General features: G+C 43.7%; 1 protein-coding gene across 1 annotated transcript in view; it reads right to left on the minus strand.

Moving 5' to 3' along the window:
* Positions 1 to 24,573, minus strand: part of atp9b (ATPase phospholipid transporting 9B) — a 387,648-nt gene that overhangs the window by 131,601 nt on the left and 231,474 nt on the right. The window contains exon 10 of the mRNA XM_063055727.1: positions 5,958 to 6,033. Coding sequence (XP_062911797.1) covers positions 5,958 to 6,033 — 76 coding nt within the window. The remainder of the gene's footprint in view (positions 1 to 5,957; positions 6,034 to 24,573) is intronic.

A 24,573-nucleotide genomic window follows, 5' to 3' on the forward strand; every position in this document is an offset into this window, starting at 1 on the left:
GTAAGAGCAATCCCTGTGGAAAGCAGAAAGTGGAGGGCAGGGGGTTGGGGGAGGGAAAGATGTGCTTGGCGGTGGGATCCTGTTGGAGATGGCGGAAGTTCAGGAGAAATATGTGCTGGATGCGGAGGCTGGTAGGTGAGGACAAGAGGAACCCTGTCCCTGGTAGAGTGGTGGGAGGATGGAGTAAGAGCAGGCGTGCATGAAATGCAAGAGAGTGGGGAATAACAGGTAATGCTCATGGAGCATTTAGAAATCTGATGGCAGAGGGAAAGAAGCTGCTCCTAAATCATTGTACATGGCTTCAGGCCCCTGTACCTCCTTCCATGGTAACAGTAATAAGATGCGGGCTTTTCCCAGATAGTCAGGGGTCCAAGTGAAGGATACCACTAACTTAAAGCACTCCCTCTTGAAGATGTCCTTGATGGTGGGATGGGTGGTGCCTGATAGAGATCGATGAGCAGAGAACCTTCTGCAACCTCTTGCAATCCTGTGTATTGGAGCCACCATATGAGGCTCTGATGCAAATAGTCAGAATGCCCTGCACCACAGATCCATAGAAATTGTAAACATCTTTGGTGACATACCAAATCTCCTAAAACTCCGAATGAAGTATAGCAGTTAGCGTGCTTTCTTCATGACTGCATCAATCTGTTAGGCACAGGATAGATCTTTTGAGATGTCGATGCCCAGGAATTTGACACTGTTCACCCTTTCCACCACTGACTCTAAAACAAGGACTGGTGTGTGTTCTCCCAAATTCCCCTTCCTCAAGTCCTTGACCCTGCTACAGAATGCAAGGTTGCAGTTGTGACATCTCTGAACCTCAGCCAATCTCACTCCTGTAAGCCTCCTTATTGCTATCTGATGTTCTACCAACAATAGTGGTAATCATCATTAAATTTATAGATGGTGCCCGAGCTGTGCTTAGCCACAAGGTCATTAATGTAGAAACAGTACAGCAGTGGGATAAACCTGCCTCCTTGCAGTATGTCTTTGTTGATAATCTGCAAAGAGGAAACATTATTACCATTTCACGCTGACTGTTGTCTCCCAATAAGCAAGTTGCAATGTGAGATAGAGACCCAGGTTTTGAAGCGTGGGAGAGCGGAAGCCAATAAAGTGTCTGCTGCAGACCTGTTATGGCAATAGGTGAATTGCAGTGGGTTCAGGTTCTTGTTCAGGCAGGGGTTAATTCCAGCTATCAACCAACTCAAAGCACTTGATTATAGTAGATCTGAGAGGTATTGGTCGCAAGTCATTGAGGCAGCTGGCACTGCAATTCTTGGGTACTGGAAAGATCACTGCCCTGTGGAAGCAGGCAATAACCTCAGATTACAGGAATGAAAGGTTGAAGATGTCTTGGAATATTCCAGCCATTTGGGAGGCACAGGTTCTCAATATACAGCCAAGTACACCTTCAGGACCTTTACCTTGTGAGGGTTCACCATCTTGAAAGAAGCTTAGATTTCAGCCTCTGAGACAGCATTCACAGGGTTGTTGGATGCTGTTGGGATTTTGTACATGCTGCCCAATTATCTATCAACTTCATGTGTTTTAGGAATTAAATTGGCTCCCAGTCATTGAGCAATTCTATTTTAAATGAAAACACAAAATGTTGTGAACAGGCAGGAAGATTGAAGAAAGGTTTTTTATATGCTCCATCAGGAAAGTAAAAAAAATCTACAAAATGAGAATAGCTCATTTAAATTTTCAGCTTACAAGGACTCCTTCCAACTCCCAACATACAACCACTGCTGCTACAATTGCCTCTACCTCCTCCCTCTATTCAAGTGAAACGTTGCTGAAATTCTAATCCACACTTTTCCAAATCGAGTTATTCCAATGCCTTCTTATCTGACCTTCCTAAACCAACTATTACCTTGAGCTTATTATTCGTCCACTTGCAGGAAGTGGTCATTGTTAGTGACACCAATATTTATTGCCCAGGTCTGTACTGGGGAGGTCCTTCCTTAAATTGTTGCAGTGTTGCAAGGAGATCCAAGGTTTAGATGGGGTGTTGGTGCAGTATTTCCAGGTTCAAATGATGCTCAACCTTGAAAGGGAAGTTGCCAGTGCAGCTGTTCCCATGTACACCTTACTTTCTGCCCTCCTAGCCAGAAGAGGTCATGGTCTGAACGGTACCACATTAACACATTTGATGAGTTGCTGCACTTTGCTGATAATATACAGTACACTGCATCAGTCGCAAGGCTGTGAATGTTTGGAGGGATAAGCAAGCAGACTGCTTTGTCTTAAATAGTACAAGTTTCTGCAGGGTAATTGGATTTCTTCGGAAGAGTTGATTGAGAGACTAAGTCACCCTTCAGCTGATAGCTCCCTTCCACAGGATTTTCCTATTTGTTATTTTCTGAAAAGTCACAATAATTCACAACTTAAGTTTGCTGGACTTACACTAAGATCCCCTGTACTTTGAAAGTAATATGGCAGAGGCAAACTGTTTAGAAATGGATACAGAATGTGCCTTTCAGATACACAGAAAATACACTTAAAATACACTTAACAATGGCCACATTGTTAAGACAAGGCAGTCTCTGCAACTGGAATAATGACAACATCTGAGTTCAGAGGCACAAAATAGATTGGATACAATAAAAAATGATTTTAGGTCGTGAATAAGTTAAAGGTTAAAGAAATTCGGTATTCCAATGCTGAAATCTACTGCTCTACAATATAACATTTTAACAAGTGAGTGGTATCCCAATCTCCATAATTAGTTTCTATACTCTGCAAATTAAGGGAAATGAAGAGTAAGAATAGGTTGAAGCTTTCAAGCCCTGGACAGTTGTTATTGGAAAAAGTCATGGTAGTTCTTACCACTCAAACCACAGGTCTTGAACTCTCTTTGCTAATTATGTACATGAATCTCAGGGATTTTACAGCAATTTCATGAACAAGGCCTAGATTTTGAGGCCTTGCACCAATAATTAACTTTAAAATCTCACAGCTGAAAATCTAGGTAAATTATTATCTCCCTTTCACTTCGGAAAAACAGGCAACTATTCGAATAACAAACAGCAGGTTTCTCCCCACCACATTCTCAGCCATGATGCAGGGTCTTGACCTAAATCACTGACTGTCCCTTTCCTTGACTTTTTGATTTCCTCCAGCAGTTTTTTGGGGGGTTCTTTGCACCTAATTCCACCACCCGCAGTGTCAAGTCTCCATTTTGTTGCACTATTGTGAAGTTTCTTCACAGTGTGCCAACTTTGAAGGTGCTTTCTTCCTTTAATTGATAAGAGTTCCGTGAATTCCTTTGACTGCTCTCCATCAGTGGTTTCTATTATTCTACTCTTCAACCATGTTTTTACCAAGCACCTGGTTACATCCAAAACCAGTTGCATCCCTCTCTCTCACTTCTTTATTCATCCTTTTGCACTCTCAGTTCTGGAAAACACTGACAATCCTTTGCCTCCACAGATACTGTTTCATGCACTGAGTTCATCCAGGAAGTTTGAAGTGATACAAAGATATAGCACTGGCACATTCAATGGAATTTCAGTGGTGTTCATGAATAACTTCACCATGCCTGTTTGCAAAAAGCAATAAATCTTCTGTTATTTGCCCCTTTATTTTGAACCATGATATCTGTCATTTAAATTTCTCCTGCCTTATACCCCATGACATTCCTTTTCCTTATTTTCTCACTAATTTTTTTTGTACTTGGTACACTCAGCAGCCACTTTATTAAAAGCACCTTTCTATTACTGGGTAGGAACGTCCTCCTCCCTTTGCCTCCAGAACAGCGTGAATTGCTTCAAGATTCTGGTCCACGTTGACAAGATAGAATCACACAGCTGCTGCAGATTTGTTGGCTCACATTCATGCTGCAAATCACTCATTCCACCACATCCCAAAGGTGCTCTATTGGATTGAGATCTGGTGACTGTGAAGGCCATTGAAGTACAATGAACTCATTGTCACATTCGTGGAACCAGCTAGAGATGAGATGTGTTTTGTGACATGGTGTGTTACCCTGTTGGAGGAAGTCATTAGAAGGTGGGTAGACTGTTGCCATAAAGGGATGTACCTGGTCAGCAACACCACTCAGGTAAGCTGGGGCATTTAAATGATGCTCAATTGATATTAAGATGCCTCATCTGAGGGTAGTGGGTTGGAGATGCGTCTCTACCAAAGGAGGTGTAAGGCGCTCCTAGACTGCATGTCACCCTTCGACAAGGTGTAGCACCTGTTTAGCATCTTTTGCTGCTGTAGCCTAGTCACTTCAAGGTTCACCATGCTGTGTATTCAGAGATGCTCTTGTGCACACCACTGTTGTAATGTGTGGTGATTTGAGTTACTGCCACTTTCCAATCGGCTTGAACCAGTCTGACTGTTCTTCTGACCTCTCACATTAGCAAGGCTATTTCACCCACAGAACTGCCACTCTTTTTTTTTTGCACCATTCTCTGTAGAGACGGTTGTGTGTGAAAATCCCAAGAGATCAGCAGTTTCAGAGGTACTCGAACAACCCTGACTGGCACCACCAACAATCATTCCACAGACAAAGTCATTTTGATCATATTTCTTCCCCACTCTGATGTTTGGTCATAACCACAAATGAACCTCTTGACTACGTCTGCATTCTTTTTTACATTGAGTTACTGCCACGTGATTGGATGATTAGACATTTATGTCAACGAGCAGGTGTACAGCTGTGCCTAATAAAGTGGCCACTGAGTGTATTCCTCTCAGCTCAGCACTTGCAGACCTGAGTTCCTCCAGCATTTTGTGTGTGCTTATCGCTCAAAGGTTTCTAGCATCTGCAGAATCTTATTTCTCTCACTTGGTTGAAATGAAATATCTTTTTCGCAGATTTTACCTGATCAAAGTATTTCTAGCAATGGCTTCTTAATGTCAAAAATTTCCTTCAATTGAACACTTGGGAAATAAAAACTACCACCTTATGCCATCACCACAATCTCAATTCATTAGTATTGAACGCATTGCTCTATCTGACAGATGTATTAAATTGAATAGTCTCTGAAAGCTTTGTGTAATTTTCAGCCCCAAGATGAGCAATCATCTAAAGTAACATCAATGAATTTCCAAGTCAGAATGGAGTGCCAGCTTGGAGGGCCACTGGCAGTTTGTGACATTTGTATGCACCTTCTGTACATCCTTTTTAGTGGCACAGATAATGGATTTGGGAAGTGCTGTCAGAGTCACCTTACCAGGTTGGAAATGGGTACAGAGGAAGGGAAGAGCATAGACACACACAGATTTCAAAAAACAATGTTAAACTACAAGTGAATGTTGAATAAAACTCAGGGCAAACTTGAGGAATTTATGCAAACCAATTGCTAATGCCTCTTCAAGGGAATAACCCCACGAAAGCAGTTCAATATTGATTTGATAAATCCTGGGACTTGAGCATTTTGCATTGGTTTCTCCTCAATCCTGGAAAACTGTGACATAAGGAGATAAGCATGTTATAATAAGCCTTGCTTTGATTTTGCTGGGCCCTTAAAGCTCCACTTTTCTGATGAGACTGCTTAAAAATCTGTAACACTTACATCTACAGTTTAATTACAGAAATATTTGAATAGTGCATTATATCCACAATGCATAAATCATTCTACATCTGGTGCATCATAATTCTCATGATAAGAAAAGCACCAATATTCATCAATTTTTCACTTTAAGGGGTTATTTATATAGCTTTAAGTTGCTTTCAGAATTAGCTTTGCTAAATGCCTTCCTTTAAAATTACTACAAAGTCCTTGATTCATTTTCTAAATTCAAAGTTTTGTATAAGTAAAGAGAAAAGGTTCTCTGTAAACTGGTTGAGAACTAATAGAATGCCTATAAATTCATAACCATTTAATTGCTTTAAGTTCATAAACTCTTTTATGTATTTTACTTCAGAAGCAAAACCATAAACTTCAAGGAGTTTTGTTCCAAATCACAAAGCATGAATAACCAAATATGATACTCACCAGAAGCTACTACTGTGCTGGCCCAGAGTGTATTTTCTGCACCCAGACTTTCATGGATTGAAGGGTCACTATCTTCCTGCAAAGAAATAAATGTAAATATATTTTGCGTTTGTGCAAAAAAATCAGCTTAATACAAATTATTTCTTTGCCAACAATGCTTAAAGTTCATAAACAGATTAAAAAGAGCAGGCCACTTTCTGGCATCATTGGATTACAAAATGTGTGGACTTTTTCTTTACTGCAAAAGGCTACAGAACACGGGAGGAATTCAATTGCCAGAACCAATGATGCGCTTTCTGCTGTGTCACCGATTTTCTTCGTTTGGCCCATGCCCATGGGCTTATTTATATATACTTATTGTCACTGATAGTTTTATTATGTGTTGCAATGTATTACTGCCGCAAAACAAATCTCACGATATATGCCAGTCATGGGTATAATGAGAGCTGAGCGGTGACTATGCACACATCCCTGAGGTGCGCCAGTGCTGTTCGTCAGCGAGGAAGAGATATTACCACCAACCCACACATTGTGGTTTTCCGGTTAGGAAATTAAGACTGCAATTGCAGAGTGAGGTACAGAGGCCCAGGTTCTGTATCTTATTGATCAGGATTGTGGGGATAATGGTGTAAAACCCTGAGCTATAGTCAATGAACATCATCCTGAATAGGTGTTTGTATTATCCAGGTGATCTAAGGCCATGTGAAAAGCCATTGAGATTGCATATGCCGTAGACCTATTGTGGTGATAGATAAATTGTAGTGGGTCCAGGTCCTTGCCTGAGGCAGGAGTTCATTCCAGCCATGACCAACCTCTAAAGCATTTCATCAGCGTAGATGTGAGCGCTACTAGGCGGTAGTCATTAAGGCAGCTCACACTTCGCTTAGACGCTGGTGTAATTGTTGCTTTTGTGAGGCCCAGATACACATGGAATGAAACATTCAGGGAGACTTAATGTTATTTTATAGGAAGATTTTTTGTGTTTTCTTGCGTTATCATTGTAATGCAGCATCATTATTATCACTGTAGAAATTTGCAATCATAGAATACTCTGACAGCAAACAGTTGGCAAGGGATGCCACAAAGTGCCTTAATTAGTTCAAGATACATTGTTCATTACAAAACATGAATTATTACACATCAGTTACTGGTAATGAAGAGTAGGCTCGATGATAAAATGAGGAGCAGTACGAGACCTCAGAGAATTTCCATTTTGACCTCAATGGCAAAATTGTGGTCTCAGTGCTTTCTACAATACAGACACTGAAATTCAGCTAATGACCATTTACTGGACTAGTACAATTAAAAAATGGACAACTTCACCAGTGTTGCTCAATAAAAGGCCTTAATTGTCTGGACATCAAAATGAATGAAATTTTGAACATTTATCCAGCTATTCATATTTTATAAACACAAGAGCACACCCTTGAACAGAAAATCAGAAATTGTTTCCTTTGAAAACAAGTGACACTGAACAAAACTCACTGACACAAAACCCCCCTGCTGACTTTTAAAACTTTAACATCCCCCAAATTTCCCCGAATAGCATTTCTGCAGTTCACACAAGATATTACTCATAAACACCACTGAAGAAAAGCACTTGATAGGACTAGAAATGGATTCTGAAAGCTTCTACAGATGTACCATGGACAGCATTCTGACAGGCTGCATCAGCATCTAGTATGGGAGGAGGGCTACTGCACAGGATTGAAAGGAGCTATAGAAAGTTGTAAAATGAGTCAGCTCCATCACGGGTACTAGCTTCCATAGTATCCAAGACTTCATCAAGGAGCGGTGTCTCAGAAAGTCACGTCAATTATTAAGGTCACCCATCACTCAAGACATGTCCTCTTCATATCATTACCATCAGGAAGGAGAGTCAGAAGTCTGAAGGTACACATTCAGCAATTCAGGAACAGTTTCTTCTCCTCTGCCACCCAATTTCTAAATGGACAGTGAACCCATGGAAACTACCTCAATTTCTTTTCAATTATTTCTATTATTAACTTAACTATTTACTTTACTTTATTGTTGCCAAACAATTGATACTAGAACGTATAATCATCACAGCAATATTTGACTCTGTGCTTCACACTCCCTGGAGTACATATCAATAGTAAATATTAAAAATTTAAATTATAAATCATAAATAGAAAATTGAAAAGGGAAAGTAAGGTAGTGCAAAAAAACCAAGAGGCAGGTCCAGATATTTGGAGGGCACGGCTCAGGTTCGGGTCAGGATCTGTTCAGCAGTCTTATCACAGTTGGAAAGAAGCTGTTCCCAAATCTGGCCGCATGAGTCTTCAAGCTCCTGAGCTTACTCCCAAAGGGAAGAGAGACGAAAAGTGTGTTGGCTGGGTGGGTCATGTCCTTGGTTATCCTGGCAGCACTGCTCTGACAGCGTGCGGTGTAAAGAGAGTCCAAGGACGGAAGATTGGTTTGTGTGATGTGCTGGGCCGTGTTCATGATCTTCTGCAGCTTCTTCCAGTCTTGGACAGGACAACTTCCATACCAGGTTGTGATGCACCCGAGAAGAATACGTTCTATGGTGCATCTATAAAAATTAGTGAGGGTTTTAGGGGACAGGCCAAATTTCTTTAGCTTTCTCAGGAAGTAAAGGCGCTGGTGGGCCTTCTTGGCAGTGGACTCTGCTTGGTTGGACCAAGTCAGGTCACCTGTGATATTGACCCCGAGGAACTTAAAGCTTTCGACCTGTTCCGCTTGCGCACCACCGATGTAAATTGGGTCGTGCGGTCCGCGACTCCTTCTGAAGTCAACAACCAATTCCTTCGTCTTGCTGACGTTGACGGATAAGTTATTGTCTTCGCACCATGCCACCAGGTTATTAATTTTCTCTCTGTACTCAAACTCATCATTACCCGAGATACGTCCAACAATTGTGGTGTCATCAGCAAAATTACATACTGAGCTCGATGGAAACTTAGCTACACAATCATGGGTGTACAGTGAGTACAACGGGGCTGAGTACACAGCCTTGTGGGGTACCGGTGCTCAGAGTGATTGTAGAGGAGAGCTTGTCCCCTATTGTTACAGCCTGGGTCCTGTCTGCGAGGAAGCTGAAGATCCAGCTGCAGATCTGAGCGCTAAGGCCCAGGTTCCGGAGCTTAGGAATCAGTTTATTTGGAATGAATGTATTAAAGGCAGAGCTGTAGTCAATGAAAAGGAGCCTTACGTATGCATCTTTATTCTCCAGGTGTTCTAAGGAGGAATGTAGGGCCAGAGAGATGGCATCTGTTGTTGACCTGTTGCTCTGGCAGGCGAATTACAAAGCGTCGAGGTTGACCGGTAGGCTGTGGTTGATGTGTGCCATAACCAATCTCTCGAAGCACTTCATAGCAATTGATGTCAGAGCCATAGGTCGATAGTCATTCAGGCATGCCACCTTGCTCTTCTTCGGCACTGGGATTATCGTTGCCTTCTTAAAACATGAGGGGATCTTAGACTGAAGCAAGGAGCAGCTGAAGATGTCAGCAAACACTCCAGCTAGCTCGCTTGCACAGGCCTGGAGAACCCGTCCCGGGACGCCATCTGAGGTCAAGATGGCGCTGGTATCTGGCGACTCTGCATGTGCTCTCCCGAGCAAACTGCCCTTTACACTATCCTATACCTGAGAAACCCTTCTAAACCTCCAATCTGCTACATCTAGCAAGATCAACAACACGCTGGCGAAGCTACTGACCCAGGCTGGAGATCACCGTGCCAGAACTGCTTCTTCACCTCTGGACCGCACCTGGACCCGACCAGCGAAGCCTGGTCCGAGGCCCACCACATTCCCGGAGACCCACAGCCTGCTACCGTGCAGGAGCACTTGGAGACGCGGCCCATTCCGACCAGCACTTCTCACAGCAGACAACTAAACAGAAGTGATGTCGGAGACCTCAAGGGGCCTCCAGATGCTTCCCCGGAGTGATCACTGTAAAGCCCCGTTGGTGGACATCCACAGTTGCCGGAAGTGAGGCCTCGGCCGCCAACCTCAGAAATCGAGCCCGAGGCTCAGCAGGAGCGGAGGCCTCTGCAACCATGACTCAGCTCACGGACTTGTTTCAGCCAGGAGCCCGGCCCTCCGGGATTAAGTGTCGACCTCGGGGCCCGACCCAATCGACAGTCCCGGCCCCCGGCAGCTGCAAGTGGCAGCAGAGCCTCCCCTGTCACTCAGCCCAACCCAGAGCACCCGACGCTGCGTCCACCAACCTCAAAGAGCTGACAAGAAAACACACTGCATTGATGGAAACCTGGAAAGATGCACTATTTATCGAGGAAGTGTGGGAAAAGAGCTAGGCTGCTGGTCAGATTGAAGCTGAGGGGCTTCAGGGTCCCTATGCCCACCAACCTACTAGTGTATGTGCAAGCCATAGAGAACAAGGTGGATGATCTTAAAGGGAGACTCAGCTACCGCAGGGAGACGCAGAACTGCTGTGTATTCTGTTTCACCAAGACCTGACTCTCCCCTGCCACCCCCAACTGTGCCCTCCAACCGGAGAGATTTTTGATCCATCGGATGGACCGCATGGCGTCTTCGGGCAAGACAAGGGGAGGTGGTGTCTGCCTACTGATCAACACTAAGTGGTGCTCGGATACAGTGGCACTGACAAGCTCCTGCAGCCCGGACCTGGAACACCTGTCGGTGAAGTGTTGTCCCTACTATCTGCCACAGGAATTCACCTCATTCATACTGACAGCGGTCTACATTCCCCCCCGCCAGGCGGATGTGGAGTGTGCTCTGAACATACTGTATGCCAACATCAGTGAACTTGAGATCAGGTATCCGGAGGCTTTGCTCATTACAGCTGGAGACTTTAACCAGGCCAACCTCAGAAAGGCGCCTGCCAAAGTTATACCAACATGTCTCCTGCCCCACTAGAGGCCCAAGTATACTTAACCACTGCTACATAGCAGTCAAGGATGCCTACCGTTCCGTCCCATGATCTCACTTCAGAAAATCGGACCATCAGGCCGTACTAAATGTGCTAGACGCTACTGAACTATTTAGTATACATATAAACTTACTGTAATTATTTTTTCTCTATTTATCATGGATTGCATTGTACTGTTGCCACTAAGTTAACAACTTTCATGACATAAGCCTGTGATGCTAAACCTGATTCTGATTATTTCAGAATACATTTGCACCTGGATTGCACCTGTTCACTCCACTAAAGGCAATGTAACTGCAAAACATATTATGCAATTTTCAGCAAGTAATTAAACAGAAAAACTCCTTGCCACTGTCCTCAAAAGAAAGTTTTTCTTTAAAAAAAAAGCTTACTTTTTCAATTTAAGAGAAATGCCCGAGTTGACACCATTTCATTTCTTTTTAATACTAACTAGACAACGGGGTGACCCGTTGGGGCACCCTTTGAGAGAAGGGTAGTGCAGTCTGATGTGACCAGAATGGACATTAAATTTTCCTGAATGCTACTGCTATCTCTTTGATTTGGAAATTAAAGAAGAAAAACAGGTTATTAAAGAAGGAAGATGCATAGAAAGACAAATATGTGACCAGAATGATCATTAAATATCCATGCAGTAAATTTGAAGGAATCGGGCTGGCTGGGTCGGGTCTGGAATTAAATGTCCGATGTAATGATGGATTTGGCCTTGAATAACCACAGAAGGATTCCATCGATTCGTAGTTGGAATGACTTCTTTGGCATCAAAGGATTTCATTTGGAAGAGGCAATTGTATTGTCTGATGTTCTTCCTGAACTCGTTTGCAATAGGTTCATCACTGCTGTACAAATTGAGGAGTTCATTGGGTAGAGGCTGCAAATTGCCTATCCTGACCTTTCCCTTCATTCAGCAGAAATGTGCGGCTTCTCCAGTGAATAGGAAGGCATGACAGTGAGGGCATACTCTGGTCATTGAACCGACATCAGCAGAAATGTGACAGCATGCGAGTCGTGCATTTTGCCTTGCTCTTTCTCTGTCGAGGTATTGTCGTCGAAAGCGGCCATTGTCATCTTCAGCAACTCTCGCAATAATTACTCCGTGCCGCATATTCTCGAGTTGATCTTTCCTTTTCTTCTCTGTCTCTTCCTCTCTCCTCCTCCTCTGCCTGTTTTGGTCATTCTGGAGATGCACAGCCCTTTCATCCTTCGTCTCTTCATCTCTTCTACGATTTGCTCTTCCTCTCTGATCCTGCAGCCTTGCGGCCCTGGCCTGATCAGATTCTTGTTCTCTCCTCCGTTTGTGCCTATTGTTGCCATTTTGGAGACATGCATGCCTGTTCCCCCCCTGTCTCGTCTTCTCTCATCTTTTTTGTCCTGACTCTTTGATCCTGGAGTCGTGCGGCCCTGGCCTCATCCGATTTTTGTTCTCTCCCTCTCCTTGCCGCTTCCCAACGACGTTTGGCGTCATCTCTTGACCATAATGTCCACCTTCTCTTTCCACGTGGAATAATTAGGCTATCCATATATTTTTACCCTAATGCTTGACAGAAGATAGGAAGCAGTAACACCAAGGCTTCCAGGCTGCAGAGGCTGGCCGTGCGCATGCGTCGGGCTGTGGCGTCGCAGTCTCCATGGAAGGTGGAAGCAGCTCTGTGAGCATGGTAAGGCGCTGCTGAAGCTGGCCGTGCGCATGCATCATGGTGTGGCATCGCGGTCTCCATGGAAGGTGGAAGCTACTCTGTGAGCACCGTGAGGTGCTGCTGAAGCTGGCCATGCGCATGCATCGGTTTGTGGCATCCCAATTTCCATGATGGCCGATTGGGTCTCGGGTGAAAGGCAGCCTGTTGATTTTTGGCAAATGAGCCATTTTATACGAATATATAACCCTGAAGCGCGCCTGCATTCTGTAAGTTAGCACATTTTAATTTGATTTAGCCGAAAAAAGTGGGCTATAATGCACTGTTTGTGCTAATTGAAGGTCACAAACAGACAGACAGACAGAGCATGAGAGTTTTAGTAGTATATAGATGGTCACTTCAGTGTAAACAAACAGCTCTTCTGCACAGAAACTTCATTAAGGTGCGCTCAATCAGAACAGATCTCAAATGAATATATATCTCAAGCACAACTTACAGTTTACTAATTCGTGACCAAGTTAGAGAAATTGGCCACCCATCAGGGCTTTGCTTCATGTTTAGAATCAGAACATCTCTCAAATATTGATGTTGCATTTATTTCTTCAGGTTTAGAGTTATGCATTTCTGAGCTGAGCTGGTCTAAAATTTCTTGCCTATATATTGTAGGGTGTAAAAATGCTGGCAATGTCCATTTATTTGTGTGCTCAATTGCCCTTAAGTTACAGTGGAAAGTCATCTTAAATCAATGAAGTCAGTTTTGAATAGGGAGCTCTATGATTCTGGCTACATAACAAGCAACAAGTTAGTGAGCAAGTTAGTATTGAAAAAGACTTGGGTGCAGTGTTCCCAAATCACCACATTGTCTTTCCATGGCTAATAAAGACAGAAAACATGTGCATTACTTTATTCTAAATAGTGTATTTGTTTTAAGTGATTTTGAAGTTCCAAGGGAAGTGTGAGGCATGGTTTAGTGGGCAACATTCAGAACTATAGGTTCAAGTTCCCCGTCATAGTCTACAAAAGACTTAGTTCTCTCCACCTCTAATTCCATAGACCTCTAAACTCTTGTAATATGGCTGGACTGTACATCATCCAACTCCTTTGACTACCATTAGCAGGTAACAGACCCTACAATATGAAATTAACTTCATCTTCTCTACTATTAAAATAGATCTTACAACCTACCATTTTGAAAACACCATTTCTTCTTCCTCCACAAAGTTTTGACATTAACATTGCTGCCAAAAATCTCCAAGAATTTAGTTTTCCCTACCTGCAAACATAACTTACAAAAGTGATGGGACTGATAGTCATTCTGAGATCCACACAGATCAAGACACAGAATCCAAAGCTTGAACAACTTATGCTATTTGCATAATTGACCTTCCCGAAAGTCTGTACAAAGTTCACCAAGAGTACACTACTCTGCATAATGGAGAAAACCATGTTATATACAAACCCAATTTCCAGAAAAGTTGGGATATTTTCCAAAATGCAATAAAAACAAAAATCTGTGATATGTTAATTCACGTGAACCTTTATTTAACTGACAAAAGTACAAAGAAAAGATTTTCTATAATTTTACTGACCAACTTAATTGTGTTTTGTAAATATACACAAATTTATAATTTGATGGCTGCAACACGCTCAACAAAAGTTGGGACGGAGTTAAAATAAGATTGAAACGTGCACAGAATATTCAAGTAACACCGGTTTGGAAGACTCCACATTAAGCAGGCTAATTGGTAGCAGGTGAGGTATCATGACTGGGTATAAAAGTAGCGTCCAAAGGCTCAGTCTTTGCAAGCAAGGATGGGTCGTGGCTCACCCCTTTGTGCCAAAATTTGAGAGAGAATTGTTAGTCAGTTCAAAAGGAACATTTCTCGACACAAGATTGCAGAGAATTTAGGTCTTTCAACATCTACAGTACATAATATTGTAAAAAGATTCAGTGAATTCAGAGACATCTCAGTGCGTAAAGGGCAAGGTCGGAAACCTCTGTTGAATGTGCGTGATCTTCGAGCCCTCAGGCGGCACTGCCTAAGAAACCGTCATGCTACTGTGACAATTATAGCCACCTGGGCTCGGGAGTACTTTGGAAAACCATTGTCACTCAACACAGTCCGTCGCTGCATCCAGAAATGCAACTTGAAACTGTATTACGCAAGGAGGAAGCCATACATCAACTCTATGCAGAAACACCGGCGAGTTCTCTGGGCCCGAGCTCATCTCAGATGGACCGAAAGACTGTGGAACGTGAGTCCACGTTTCAGCTAGTTTTCAGAAAAAACAGGCGTCGAGTTCTCCGCGCCAAAAATAAAAATGATCATCCAGATTGTTATCAGCGAAAGGTGCAAAAGCCAGCATCTGTGATGGTATGAGGGTGCATCAGTGCCCACGGCATGGGTGAGTTGCATGTATGTGAAGGTACCATTGACTCTGAGGCGTATATTAGGATTTTAGAGAGACATATGTTGCCATCAAGGCAACGTCTCTTCCTGGGACGTCCATGCTTATTTTAGCAGGACAATGCCAGATCACATTCTGCACGGGCTACAACAGCGTGGCTTTGTAGACACAGAGTGCATGTGCTTGACTGGCCTGCTGCCAGTCCAGATCTATCTCCTATTGAAAATGTATGGCGCATCATGAAGAGGAGAATCAGACAACGGAGACCACGGACTGTTGAGCAGCTGAAGTCTTATATCAAGCAAAAATGGACAAAATTTCCAATTGCAAATCTACTACAATTAGCATCCTCAGTTCCAAAACAATTAAAAAGTGTTATTAAAAGGCAAGGTGATGTAACACAATGGTAAACATGCCTCTGTCCCAACTTTGTTGAGTGTGTTGCAGCCATCAAATTCTAAATTTGTGTATGTTTACAAAATACGATTAAGTTGGTCAGTAGAACTATTGAGGTTTTTATTGCATTTTGGAAAATATCCCAACTTTTCTAGAAATGAGGTTTGTAATTATAATATTTAACACTAATCCAAAATGAATGCCCATTTGAAACAGATACTTCAGATGCTTATCCATAAATTGCAGCTTCGTCCTATACAACTGCATCTGTTACAACACTATTTAAATTAAAACCATAACATGGTGTTAAGAACAACCAGTAACCCTTACAATTATCACTGCAACCCATGAGCTTTTCCAGCATGTCATCCACTCTTAGTGCTGTCTAAATATTTAAGTTGGCTGACCTCACGTTAAAGCAACGTCAGTTTTTAGCAACAGAGTATTTGCTACATCAAGATTAAACTAAGCACATTCTATAGATTTATTGAAAGTACTTGAGATTAAGCTGTTCTAAAATTTAGATCATTGTTAACTTCTTAAATGTGGTGACATGTCAAATGCATCTTGTCGTTTGATCAAAGCTAGATAAAAGCACACGTAGCAGTTAGAATACCAATATTCTCTCAAAAACTTTACTGTTATTGTTATAAATTTTCACTCTGAACAGCTTTGTTTTACTCTTAAAATTACTCACAGGTTCAACTAGGACCTGACTAATAATTGTGCAAAGAAGCTTCCCGTCTTTGTGATAACCTAAAGCTTCTAGAAAATGTTATCAAAATTAAAACTGTGCAGCAGTAATAAAATGAATACATATTTAAATTAAGATTCACATGCTCTTCTACGTGGGAAAGTTTTGCAGGCTTTTAAGCAAACTGTCACAAGGTATTGCATGGCAAGCAGCATTCTGTGTATAAATTTCAATGCACTTCCAAAATCATTTCAATAGTTCTTGGGTGCTAATTGCATTTCAATTTTAATAGTCATCTATCAAGAAGGTATCCTTGTTTGTTGGCTGTGCAGGCCCATTTGTTTTACTTTATACCCACATAAAATAGTATGAGTAATGGGTGATGCTGCAGAAAAAGTTTAAAGAATACTCTAGAACACAGTAAAAATCAAGAAAGTGTGGGTATTGATACAAACTGCCTGCATATAATAGGAAGAAAAGCACATGATAAAGGAAGAACTACACTGTTTGAGGTCCTCCAAAAGTAATTGGTGTTCTAAAACCACTTCGACACTCAGATGGAGTAAGACTGTATCAATAAAACACTTCATGTGGAGACGTAAAACAAGAGAATAAAATCCCAATGACTATAAGCTAGAGAAATCTCATTAACTATTTAAAAACTGAAATCATGGTTGGATTTGCTTTGCTAGGACCCTACATCGACAAACGGCTTCCTAAAAACTGCACAAAGCTGGCACCCTTCCACACATTCGACACAAAAGCCCGAGAACCAACAGACCTACATCGTACCAGAATCTATAAACCAATAAATGAAGGGTCAAGATTGACATGAAGGATGCCATAGCTTACAACAAAAATGAAAGAATGCATCATCTCTGAATTTCTTCCGAAGGTGCTCGACAAAGCAGATCAAGATACATTAACACCTATTCTGATGAAGGGTCTTTGCTCTGATATATGAATCAAATCCTTCCTGTAGATACAACCTGGCCTGTTGAGTATGTCCAACAGTTTCTGTTTTTATTTGACAGCTGGAATTTCACCTGACTACAAATATTGAGAATCTATCAATACTCAAAACCAACAAACCTTGGATGGCAGACTCAGGTTGTAAGTGCAGTTCCCCTTTAAGAAAACAGAAGCGGGGACAGCATGTCAATCTGCAAGTACGCTTGAAATGCAAAGGCTTTACGCCCCCACTCCCGACTATCCTGATGGTGAATGAAGTCTCTGAAAAATAAAATTGAAGACCTCAGAACAAGATTGCTGTTCCAGAGGGGACATATGTGTTCCATTTCATGAAAACATGGTATTCCCCGCCATTTCAAATGCAGCACTGCAGCTCAATGGTTTCAAGATTCTCCGCAATGACAAGGCAACTGACTTTTAAAGGCAGATGAGGTGGAGTATACTTTATGTTTAACTCAAAAATATGGCAGTTTTGTCTCAGTCCTGCTCACCTGACCTGGAACACATAGTGGTCAAATGTCGTCCATTTTACCTCCTGAGGGAGTTTTCCACCATCGTACTGGTAGCGAAACATTCCACCTCAGGCCAACATCAGGCAGGCACTGGAGGAGCTGAGTAATGTAATCAACAGGCACAAAATTGTGCACCCTGATGCCTTCCCTGTCATTTTGGGATATTTCAACCAGGCCAGCTTGAAAAAGTCTCTGCACATCTGCCACCAATACCTTTGGAACCAGAGGAGCTAACACACTTGACCACTGTTATACTGCCATCAAGAACATTTACTGTGCCATCCCACACCCACTTTGGAAAATCTGATCATTTGGTTGTAATTCTACTCCCAGTCTAAAAGCAGTGACTAAAGACCGCAGCATCAATGGTGAGGACCAAGAAGGTATGGTGAATGGACCTGAAGGAGCACTTACAAGACTGCATTAAGTCAACAGACAGGACAATATTTAGGGATTCATCTTCATGTCTCAACAAATACACCACAATTGTCACTGACCTCTGTGGATGAGTGGGTGCCTTCGAGAACATACTGGACATACACAAACCAAAGGGGGAGGAGGGAGGGAGGGAGGGATCATCGATTCAGGCCTAAGAGGCCAGCGTCGGGCATTTACATGCCTTACAAGGTGTGGAACGAAAGACTGTGTGGCGCGCCACTCCTCACACAGACAGAGCAATGTGTGGTTAAGTGCTTTCCTCAAGGACACAACACACTGCCTCAGCTAAGGCTGGAACTGGCAACCTTCAGATCACAAGACAAATGCCTTAGCCACTTGGCCACGTGCCCACTCAAAAGGAGGGAGGGATCGTCAACTCAGGCCTAACAGGCCAGTGTCGGGCATTTTCATGCCTTACAAGGCGCAGAACAAAAGACTGTGTGGCACGCCACTCCTCACACAGACATAAAGCAATGTGAGGTTAAGTGCCTTGCTCAAGAACACAACACACTGCCTCAGCTACAGCTCGAACTGGCTACCATCAGATCACGAGACGAACGCCTTAACCATTTGGCCACGTGCCCACATACCTGGACACAAACCAAAAGCCATGATGAACGAGGAGAATTGTAGTCTTCTGCGGGCTATATCTGTGGCATTTAAGACCAGTGATCCAGAACTATACAAGGAGTCCAGGTATAACCTATGGAAGGCTATTTTAAAGGCGATAAAACAATTCTAATTGAGATTAGAGACAGAATCAGATGCAAGTCAGCTCTGATAGGGTTTGCAGGCCATTATTTACTTACTACAAAGTGAAAACTAACACCATGAATGGCTGTGATACTTCACTCTCAGATGAGCTCAACACCTTTTATGCATGCTTTGGAAAGGAGGCAACATGTGGTGACCTTGCAATCTCTGTAAAAGTATGTATGTAGAATACAACCCTGAGAATCAACTTCACACAGACAGCCACAAAACAAAGAAAGAAAATCATGGAACCTATTCAAAGAAAAACATCAAACTCCCAACGTGGGGAAAAAAAACAAATCACGCAAGCGGCAAAAATGAGGGAAAAATGCAGAGCATACGCAAAACACCAAACCACAAATCATCGTACGCGGCATATTCAGTTCAGTTCAGTTCAATCTAGCTTATGACATTCTCAGAGGCCGATGCCAGAACATCTTTCAAGAGAGTGAACCCTTCACAATGCTTGTTTTTCCTCAGGATGCTGAAGAAAGCTGGTCTACCTGAACAGGTGCTGGTGAGCTTTTACCGCTGCACCATAGAGAGCACCTTAACATACTGCATCTCTGTGTGGTACTCAGCTGTACAGCAGCTGATAGGAAAGCACTTCAGCATGTCGTCTCTAGCACACAAAAGATCAGCAGGACACAGCTCCCAGCCCTGGAGGACACCTACAGCTCTCGCTGCTGTTACGTACCCCGTAACTGGGTTGCCAAACCAGCAGAAATGGACCACTAGTTGGAGTCTGGATTACTGGAAACTAATAAAGTTTTATTAAAGAAATAAATAACACAGTACTCTAATGGTAAGGATATAAATGCAACAGGTTAGCAATGATAAAACACACATGTACACAGAACTAAGGCAATAGGAATCAACCAAGCTCTATCGCAGTCTAGGCGTAAAATAATCAGTCTCAAGTGACGTAGAGTTCAGTTCAGCTTAGTACAGTTCGCAGTAATCGCTGTTGTGCCATTGGAGGGGGAGAGAGAGAGAGAGATGCAAATTTGATTTACGCAGACCTTTGATGTTCATAGGTGGTTTCAGGCGGACCCTTTTATGTCTTCAATCCCACTGTGGTCACCGACTGTGACCCCTCCGTTCCAAATATGACTGTTCTTCCAGGGTGAACCTGGCACCCAGGCAAGGGTGGACACACACACCAGGTTCCCACCGATCGTACCTTTACACCCTGTGAGCCTATGGTCGGTTCCCACGAACCGGACCTCCAAACTCCCTCCACTTGTGGGGGCACACCACTCTTTCCAGGGGTCTCGTTATCTCGTGATCTCGTGGTGTGTCGTGCCTTAGCGAACCTGTTCTTTTTATCCCCCTGCTGGGGTATCGCCCGTCCATCAAACTTCAAACAGTTCAGGTTCAAAGCAACCGGTCTGTCAATATACTGAATTGTGTTTCTTTTCCGTTATCTTTCTCTCCTCTCTCATTAACATTTTGAATGTTTCTCCATTGTCTCCCTTATCTCTCTCTCTCATTAGCATCAATCTTCTGATAACTTGGTTTGTCGTCACACTGCCTATGGAAAGCTACAAGTATCTGTAAGGACAATACACACCCATGCAATCATCTGTTTGAACTTCTTCCATTTGGCAGATGTTATAAGATTTGCTATGCCCGCACTTCCAGACTGAAAAATAGCTTTTCTCCCAGAGATATAATTGCTCTGAACCAATCGATCAATCATCATCCATAAATTTGTTACATTGCTACTTTAATACTGGTTTTATGGCTGTCATGCATCTGAGTTGTGCTTTTGTACTGCTGGACATTGCTTGTACTGGCTGGTTACATGATTTTATTTATTGTTTATTTGCAAACAACAGTAATTCTGCAGATGCTGGAAATTCACGCAACACACATCAAAGTTGCTGGTGAACGCAGCAGGCCAGGCAGCATCTGTAGGAAGAGGTGCAGTTGACGTTTCAGGCCGAGACCCATCGTCAGGACTAACTGAAGGAAGAGTGAGTAAGGGATTTGAAAGTTGGAGGGGGAGGGGGAGATCCAAAATGATAGGAGAAGACAGGAGGGGGAGGGATGGAGCCAAGAGCTGGACAGGTGTTAGGCAAAAGGGGATACGAGAGGATCATCGGACAGGAGGTCTGGGAAAAAAGATGGGGGGGGGACCCAGAGGATGGGCAAGAGGTATATTCAGAGGGACAGAGGGAGAGAAAGGAGAGTGAGAGAAAGAATGTGTGCATAAAAATGAGTAACAGATGGGGTACGAGGGGGAGGTGGGGCCTTAGCGGAAGTTAGAGAAGTCAATGTTCATGCCATCAGGTTGGAGGCTACCCAGACGGAATATAAGGTGTTGTTCCTCCAACCTGAGTGTGGCTTCATCTCCACAGTAGAGGAGGCCGTGGACAGACATGTCAGAATGGGAATGAGATGTGGAATTAAAATGTGTGGCCACTGGGAGATCCTGCTTTCTCTGGCGGACAGAGCGTAGATGTTCAGCAAAGCGGTCTCCCAGTCTGCGTCGGGTCTCACCAATATATAAAAGGCCACATCGGGAGCACCGGACGCAGTATATCACCCCAGCCGACTCACAGGTGAAGTGCCGCCTCACTGGGAAGGACTGTTTGGGGCCCTGAATGGTGGTAAGGGAGGAAGTGTAAGGGATGCTCTTGGGACCCGTATAGATCCTAGCTATGCCTGCCTTTTTGTTGGATTTGTGGAACAATCTATGTTCCGTGCCTATTCTGGTATCTGTCCCCCACTTTTCCTTCGCTACATCGACGACTGCATTGGCGCTGCTTCCTGCACGCATACAGAACTCATTGACTTTATTAACTTTGCCTCCAACTTTCACCCTGCCCTCAAGTTTACCTGGTCCATTTCCGACACCTCCCTCCCCTTTCTAGATCTTTCTGTCTCTGTCTCTGGAGACAGCTTATCCACTGATGTCTACTATAAGCCTACTGACTCTCACAGCTATCTGGACTATTCCTCTTCTCACCCTGTCTCCTGCAAAAACGCCCTCCCCTTCTCACAATTCCTCCGTCTCCGCCGCATCTGCTCTCAGGATGAGGCTTTTCATTCTAGGACGAGGGAGATGTCTTCCTTTTTTAAAGAAAGGGGCTTCCCTTCCTCCACTATCAACTCTGCTCTTAAACGCATCTCCCCCATTTCACGTACATCTGCTCTCACTCCATCCTCCCGCCACCCGACTAGGAATAGGGTTCCCCTGGTCCTCACCTACCACCCCACCAGCCTCCGGGTCCAACATATTATTCTCCGTAACTTCCGCCACCTCCAATGGGATCCCACCACTAAGCACATCTTTCCCTCCCCCCCTCTCTCTGCATTCAGCAGGGACCGCTCCCTACACAACTCCCTTGTCCATTTGTCCCCCCCCATCCCTCCCCACTGATCTCCCTCCTGGCACTTATCCGTGTAAGTGGAACAAGTGCTACACATGCTCTTACACTTCCTCCCTTACCACCATTCAGGGCCCCAAACAGTCCTTCCAGGTGAGGCGGCACTTCACCTGTGAGTCGACTGGGGTGATATACTGCGTCCGGTGCTCCCGATGTGGCCTTTTATATATTGGCGAGACCCGACGCAGACTGGGAGACCGCTTTGCTGAACATCTACGCTCTGTCTGCCAGAGAAAGCAGGATCTCCCAGTGGCCACACATTTTAATTCCACATCCCATTCCCATTCTGACATGTCTATCCACGGCCTCCTCCACTGTAAAGATGAAGCCACACTCAGGTTGGAGGAACAACACCTTATATTCCGTCTGGGTAGCCTCCAACCTGATGGCATGAACATCGACTTCTCTAACTTCCGCTAAGGCCCCACCTCCCCCTCGTACCCCATCTGTTACTCATTTTTATGCACACATTCATTCTCTCACTTTCCTTTTTCTCCCTCTCTCCCTCTGAATATACCTCTTGCCCATCCTCTGGGTCCCCCCCCCTTGTCTTTCTTCCCGGACCTCCTGTCCCATGATCCTCTCGTATCCCCTTTTGCCTATCACCTGTCCAGCTCTTGGCTCTATACCTCCCCCTGCTGTCTTCTCCTATCATTTTGGATCTCCCCCGCCCCCTCCAACTTTCAAATCCCTTACTCACTCTTCCTTCAGTTAGTCCTGACGAAGGGTCTCGGCCTGAAACGTCGACTGCACCTCTTCCTACAGATGCTGCTTGGCCTGCTGCGTTCACCAGCAACTTTGATGTATGTTGCTTTATTGTTTATTTATTTTATTTGTTGTTTTATAGCATTTAGTATGAGAGTTGCAAACTCATTTTCGCAGTATTGGTGCATGACAAATTGTACTATGCAATGACAATAAAGATATTTCATTTCATTTCAACCTGTGCCAACCAACTGGCAGGAGTGTTTAATTTCTCACAGCTTCATTCAAAGGTTCCCACCTACTTCAAAGGGGCAACAATCATACATGTACCCAAGAGCAGGTTGAACTACCTCAAAGACTATTGCCCAGTAGTACTGACATCCTTTTTGACGAAGTGCTTTCAGAGGTTGGTCATGGCGAGAATCAACTCCTGCCTCAGGACTTGGACCCACTGCAATTTCCCTATCACCACAATAGATCTGCAGTGGATGCAATCTCACTGGCTCTCCACTTAGCCATGGATCACCAGGACAAAAGCAATACCGATGCCAGGCTGCAGTATATTGACTACAGCTCAACATTCAACACAATCATACCCTCAGTTCTACTGAATGAGTTCCAAAGCCTGGATTCTCTATCCCTCCTTCTGCAACTGGATCTTTGACTTCCTCATCAGGAGATCGAAAATAACATCTTGTCCTTGCTGTCACTCAACACTGGCACACTTCAAGGATACATGTATATCCCACTGCTCTACTCTCTCGATACCCACCACTGTGCTCAATAGCTCGAATGCCATCTATAAATTTGACGATGACAGAATTTCAGATGGTGATGAGGCGGCACACAGGAAAAAGATCGATCAGCTGTTTGAGAGGTGTCACAGCAAAAAACCAACATCAGTAAGACAAAGGAATTGACTGTGGACTTTATGAAGTCTCAGAAACATAGAAAACCTACAGCACAATACAAAGTTGTGCCGAACATGTCCCAACCCTAGAAATTACTGGGCTTATCTATAGCCCTCTGTTTTTCTAAGCTCCATGTACTATCCAAAAGTCTCTTAAAACACTCCATTGTATCCGCCTCCAACGCCCTTGCCAGCAGCCCACTGCACTCACCACAAAACTTACCCCTGACATCTCCTTTGTTCCTACTCCCCAGCACCTTAAACCTGTGTCCTCTTGTGGCAACCATTTCAGTCCTGGGAAAAAGCCTCTGACTATCCACACGATCAATGCCTCTCATCATCTTATGCACCTCTATCAGGTCACTTCTCATCCTCCATCGCTCCAAGGAGAAAAGGCCAAATTCACTCAGCCTATTCTCATTAGGCATGCTCCCCAATCCAGGCAACGCCCTTGTAAATCTCCTCTGCACCCTTTCTATGGTCTCCACATCCTTCCTGATGTAAGGCAACCAGAACTGAGCACAGAACTCCAAGTGGAGTCTGACCAGGGTCTTATATAGCTGGAACATTACCTCTCGGCTCCTAAATTCAATTCCATGATTGATGAAGGCCAATACACCATACCCCTTCTTAACCACAGAGTCAACCTGCACAGCTGCTTTGAGCGTCCTATGGACTCGGACCCGAAGATTCCTCTGATCCCCCACACTGCCAAAAGTCTTACTATTAACACTATATTCTGCCATTATATTTGACCTACCAAAATGAACCAATTCACACTTATCTGGGTTGAACTCCACCTGCCACTTCTCAGCCCAGTTTTGCATCCTATCAATGTCCCGCTGTAACCTCTGACAGCTCTCCACACTATCCATAGTCATACTT

Source organism: Mobula hypostoma, chromosome 1 (genome assembly GCF_963921235.1).
Source record: "Mobula hypostoma chromosome 1, sMobHyp1.1, whole genome shotgun sequence".
NCBI lineage: Eukaryota > Metazoa > Chordata > Chondrichthyes > Myliobatiformes > Myliobatidae > Mobula > Mobula hypostoma.